General features: G+C 46.9%; 1 protein-coding gene across 1 annotated transcript; it reads left to right on the top strand.

Annotated features, from left to right (window-relative positions):
• The first annotated feature begins 595 nt into the window (after positions 1–595).
• LOC127206138 (60S ribosomal protein L36-like) lies at positions 596–926 on the top strand. The gene has a single exon (XM_051165422.1). It carries the CDS (start codon positions 612–614, stop codon positions 924–926), a length of 315 nt encoding a protein of 104 aa, XP_051021379.1. The 5' UTR covers positions 596–611.
• The last annotated feature ends 2913 nt before the right edge of the window (positions 927–3839 follow it).

The raw sequence follows: 3839 nt of genomic DNA, 5'->3' as shown, positions 1-3839 counted from the left end.
CCTTCAGTCCCGAAAGTCTTACAGCATTCCATTGGCTCTAGTAGGGTCCTGTGACCCTCCTTAGTGGGTGCCAGTGGCTTAACGTGGCTTAACCATGGTCACATGCCTACCACAGGACCCAGTTTCCATTCAGGCTGCAGGGTGTAAAGAGAGGAGCAAGAAGGATAAATCTTAAAAACCAACAGTGGCCTTGCCACTCTAAGTGATATTTAAATTAAGATTTTTTAAAAAAGCTTTATTCTTGGTGGGGAGCCTATCTCAGGAGTCCCCAGTGGGGAGGGGGGAGGTTAGTTTGCGATTGTTGAAGAATGAAGCAAAGTGTCCCCCCAGTTCGCGTCTCTTCCTCTTCTATCCATTTTCCTCTTTGTCATCCGCAGCATCAGTTCAAATCCCTGCGGTGTCTCCCCTCCAGAACAAAATATGTAACAAATATGTCTTCCAGATCTCTCTGAGGAATGTTTACTGGAATATGGACCTGGTCCTCGTTGAATCCTGAACATTTCAGTTTATCTCTCTACGTCCCTCATATATTACACTGGTAATTTTGGTGACCTTCGTTTAAGAACTTGATCACTGCTTCCTGTCGCGGCCGCCATCGGAGAGCAGCAGCCATGGCCCTGCGCTACCCCATGGCCGTGGGCCTCAACAAGGGCCACAAGGTGACGAAGAACGTCAGCAAGCCGAGGCACAGCCGGTGCCGCGGGCGCCTCACCAAGCACACCAAATTCATGTGGGACATGATCAGGGAGGTTTGCGGCTTTGCGCCCTATGAGCGGCGTGCCAGGGAGCTATTCAAGGTGTCCAAGGACAAACGCGCCCTCAAGTTCATCAAGAAGAGGGTGGGCATGCACATCCGGGCTAAGAGGAAGGGGGAGGTGCTTAGCAACGTGCCGGCAGTCATGAAGAAGGCAGCGGCCAAGGACTGACGCTCTCTCCCCCAATAAACGTTTGTGAGCAGTTAAGACAAACAAACAAACAAAACTTGACTACCTTCCAAGGAGCTTGCACTGTTAGTTTTGAGAAGTTGGCTGTTCATAGTTATTTGCCACCTGGACCTTGGGCCAGACCCACAGAGAAAGTGGCGTCTTTCTGCCTTGTATGTGTCCATTCCTTCTGTTTCTCATTCTTTAAGTTCTTCAGAGTCTTTCAAGGTTCATTCCCCACCCACTTCCTTGTCATAAGTATAAGTTAGCAGCCAGCTTCCTCAGGTCTAGAATTTACGCAGCCACTTAGCTCCATCCATGCACCAGGTGAAAATGAGCATTCTTCAACCAGGACTGGGCATGCTAAGTGTCAAGGCGGAGGATTGGCGCTGTGATATGCAGAATGGGGTCAGGAAGTTATTCCCAGGAGGGTGGCACGTCCTTGCTGCCAGCCAGTTTCTCTCCTGCTATTCAGAGACTCTCACTTTGTTTAGCTGATGGTTCTGCTACACTTCTCAAAAATTTCACAGGCAGAGCTTCTATTCTGGATCATCCATAATCAACTAAAAGGGGGGGAAAAAAGCAAAAGACAAAACAAACAAACAAACAAAAAGGGTTCTCTGGACATTACACAAACAAATCCCCCAGTTTTATCACACAACAAAAGCCTCTCCTAGAAACAGACAAGAGGACAAAAATAATGGCCACTGTATCTATAAAATTTAAGTTGTTTGGTCATAAACCCTTCCAGCATTTGGTAGCTAAGAACAAGAGCCATTTTTATCAGTTCATTATTCTGCAGGTCAGCAGTGAGGGCTGGACACAGCTGGGCATTGGGGGGGGGGGTGGTTTCATCAGAGCCATTCATGCGGGCGGCAAGCATCTGGCAACTCAGATGGGGCTGGAAGCCCACAACGGCTTTGCTTATATGGATGAGGTTAGGGGTGGGGGTGGTGTTGGCTGGTGTCTAGGTTGTCATCTCCAGCAGGTTGGCTTGGGTTTCTTTGCCTAATGCCAGAAAGTTCTCAGCAACAAGAACATTCAAGCTCAATTGGCAAGTCTGCTTCCAGTCTCTGCTTCTGTCAAATTTGATAATGACCCACTATCCAGCTCAAGTGGCCACGTCCAGAGTCAGTGTGGGAGGAAAACGCCCAAATATATGCGGGTGGGAGTGGGATCTATTGGGAGCTGTTTATTATTTTTTAAAAAAATCTATCCCATATGTTAAACAGCATCATTTCTTTTCTGAAAATGCTATCTCCCAGGGATGATTTAATGGCAAACCCGTCACCAGGAGGAATGCTTGTCATAGATTTGTAGATACAGAACAGAAATGTAACCTTTCTGTAGATTTATTAGTGCCGAGAGAGCACTGTCTACGTGTTGAGGTCTTACCCCAATTATAAAATCAAACTATGAGAGTCCATAGTTAGACAGGAGCAAGCTGCTTTTGTGTGCACAGTAGGGTGACTGCAGAAAACAGCAATGCACTGTGTATTTCAAAGTGCTGGGTGAAAAGTTTTGTATTCTTTCACCATAAATGGTTGGTGAGGAGATAGAAGTGTATGTATGCCCTATTTAAACGTTATGCAACTTACCCGTGTCTCAAAATGTTGTGTGGCACCCCATAAACACATACAACTTATGTTTCTATGTATCAATTAATACACGTGTGCATTAAAAAATGGAAGCCAGCGGGGCGTGGCGGAGCACGCCTTTGACCCCAGCATTCTGGGGAGGCAGAGGCAAGCAGATCTGTGTGAGTTCAAGGACAGCCTGGTCTACAATATGAATGAGTCCAAGACAGCCAAGGCTACACAGGGAGACCCTGTCTCGAAAAACAGAAACAAAAACAAACAAACAACAACAAAAATGTGAGCCAGCTTGTACGAAGATCCTACCTAGATATTTAATGTGCAATTGCAATTAGGGTTTTCTGCAGGTCTTAGAGTATAGCTCTAAGTCCTTTGTTGGCTTTTTGTTGGTTTAGGTCAGTTCGATTGGTTGTCACAGCCCTGACTGAAGTGGAGAGAGAGCGGTGATGAGATGGTCATGTTAGTAGCATTACTTAAGCTCCTGGCTTAAGTCTTGGACCACTCTGTGACATCGGTAGTGATTTATCTCCATTTTACAAACGTGGAAGTTGAGGTTCAGAATGCTTAACTGTCTGGTGCTTGTCCAGCTAAAACAGAGGACTGGGTCTTGAGCCACAGTGATTGTCTCCGTATCTGGCTGTTACTTTTCAATCACCAGGGACACCCCTGCCTGGCCAAACATTCCACACATGCAGTTCTGTGGAACACTAATTCTCTCAGAAGCATTTTCTTCTGGAAGAGGCCTGGACGTGAGAGTCCTCCCATTGTTGTGACTGCACGAGAAACGACAGTGAGGTTCATTACCTCCTCAGCCAGCTCTGGGACCCTTTCCCAGGAGTTACTCTGGCAAATCCTTGGCAGACACTTTGCTGCCACTGCTGTGTGAGAAAAGTCACACTTCTTTCTGTCTTTACCCAGCACTGAGGCGGTGTCCCTTACGCTTCTCAGGGAAGCCGCTGCTGAACTCAGCCTGTCTGGGTTGGTTTTTGCGATGAAAACAATCCTTCATGCCAGCACCTACCCATCGAACAGAACATTTGAGGATCAGAGCTCCAGAAGGAATGCCCTCCCACGTGACTTACAATGGAGTTAGCCTCCAGATACCAGTAGGTACTGGTGTTAACTCAAGTGTGATAAGGAGTGGTCAACGCTAGCCTGACATGAAGTCTCTTTCTCTTAAAGGGTCAAAGTCAAGGCACTATAATATGTCAATTGAGCTCTTGTATTTTGTGTGTTTTCCCCAGCATCCTGTCATGCCTTTCAGGACACATGACCTTTGACACACCACCACCACCACCACCTTTAAGACAGGGTCTCATTT

Source organism: Acomys russatus, chromosome 23, assembly GCF_903995435.1.
Source record: "Acomys russatus chromosome 23, mAcoRus1.1, whole genome shotgun sequence".
Classification (NCBI taxonomy): domain Eukaryota; kingdom Metazoa; phylum Chordata; class Mammalia; order Rodentia; family Muridae; genus Acomys; species Acomys russatus.
The sequence above is the reverse complement of the archived record's forward strand: the minus strand, read 5'-3'. Positions and strand labels throughout refer to the sequence as shown.

Bases quoted from the DNA above. Each gene is read 5' to 3' on its own strand.
- LOC127206138 (XM_051165422.1), top strand. From the start codon at position 612: ATGGCCCTGCGCTACCCCATGGCCGTGGGCCTCAACAAGGGCCACAAG.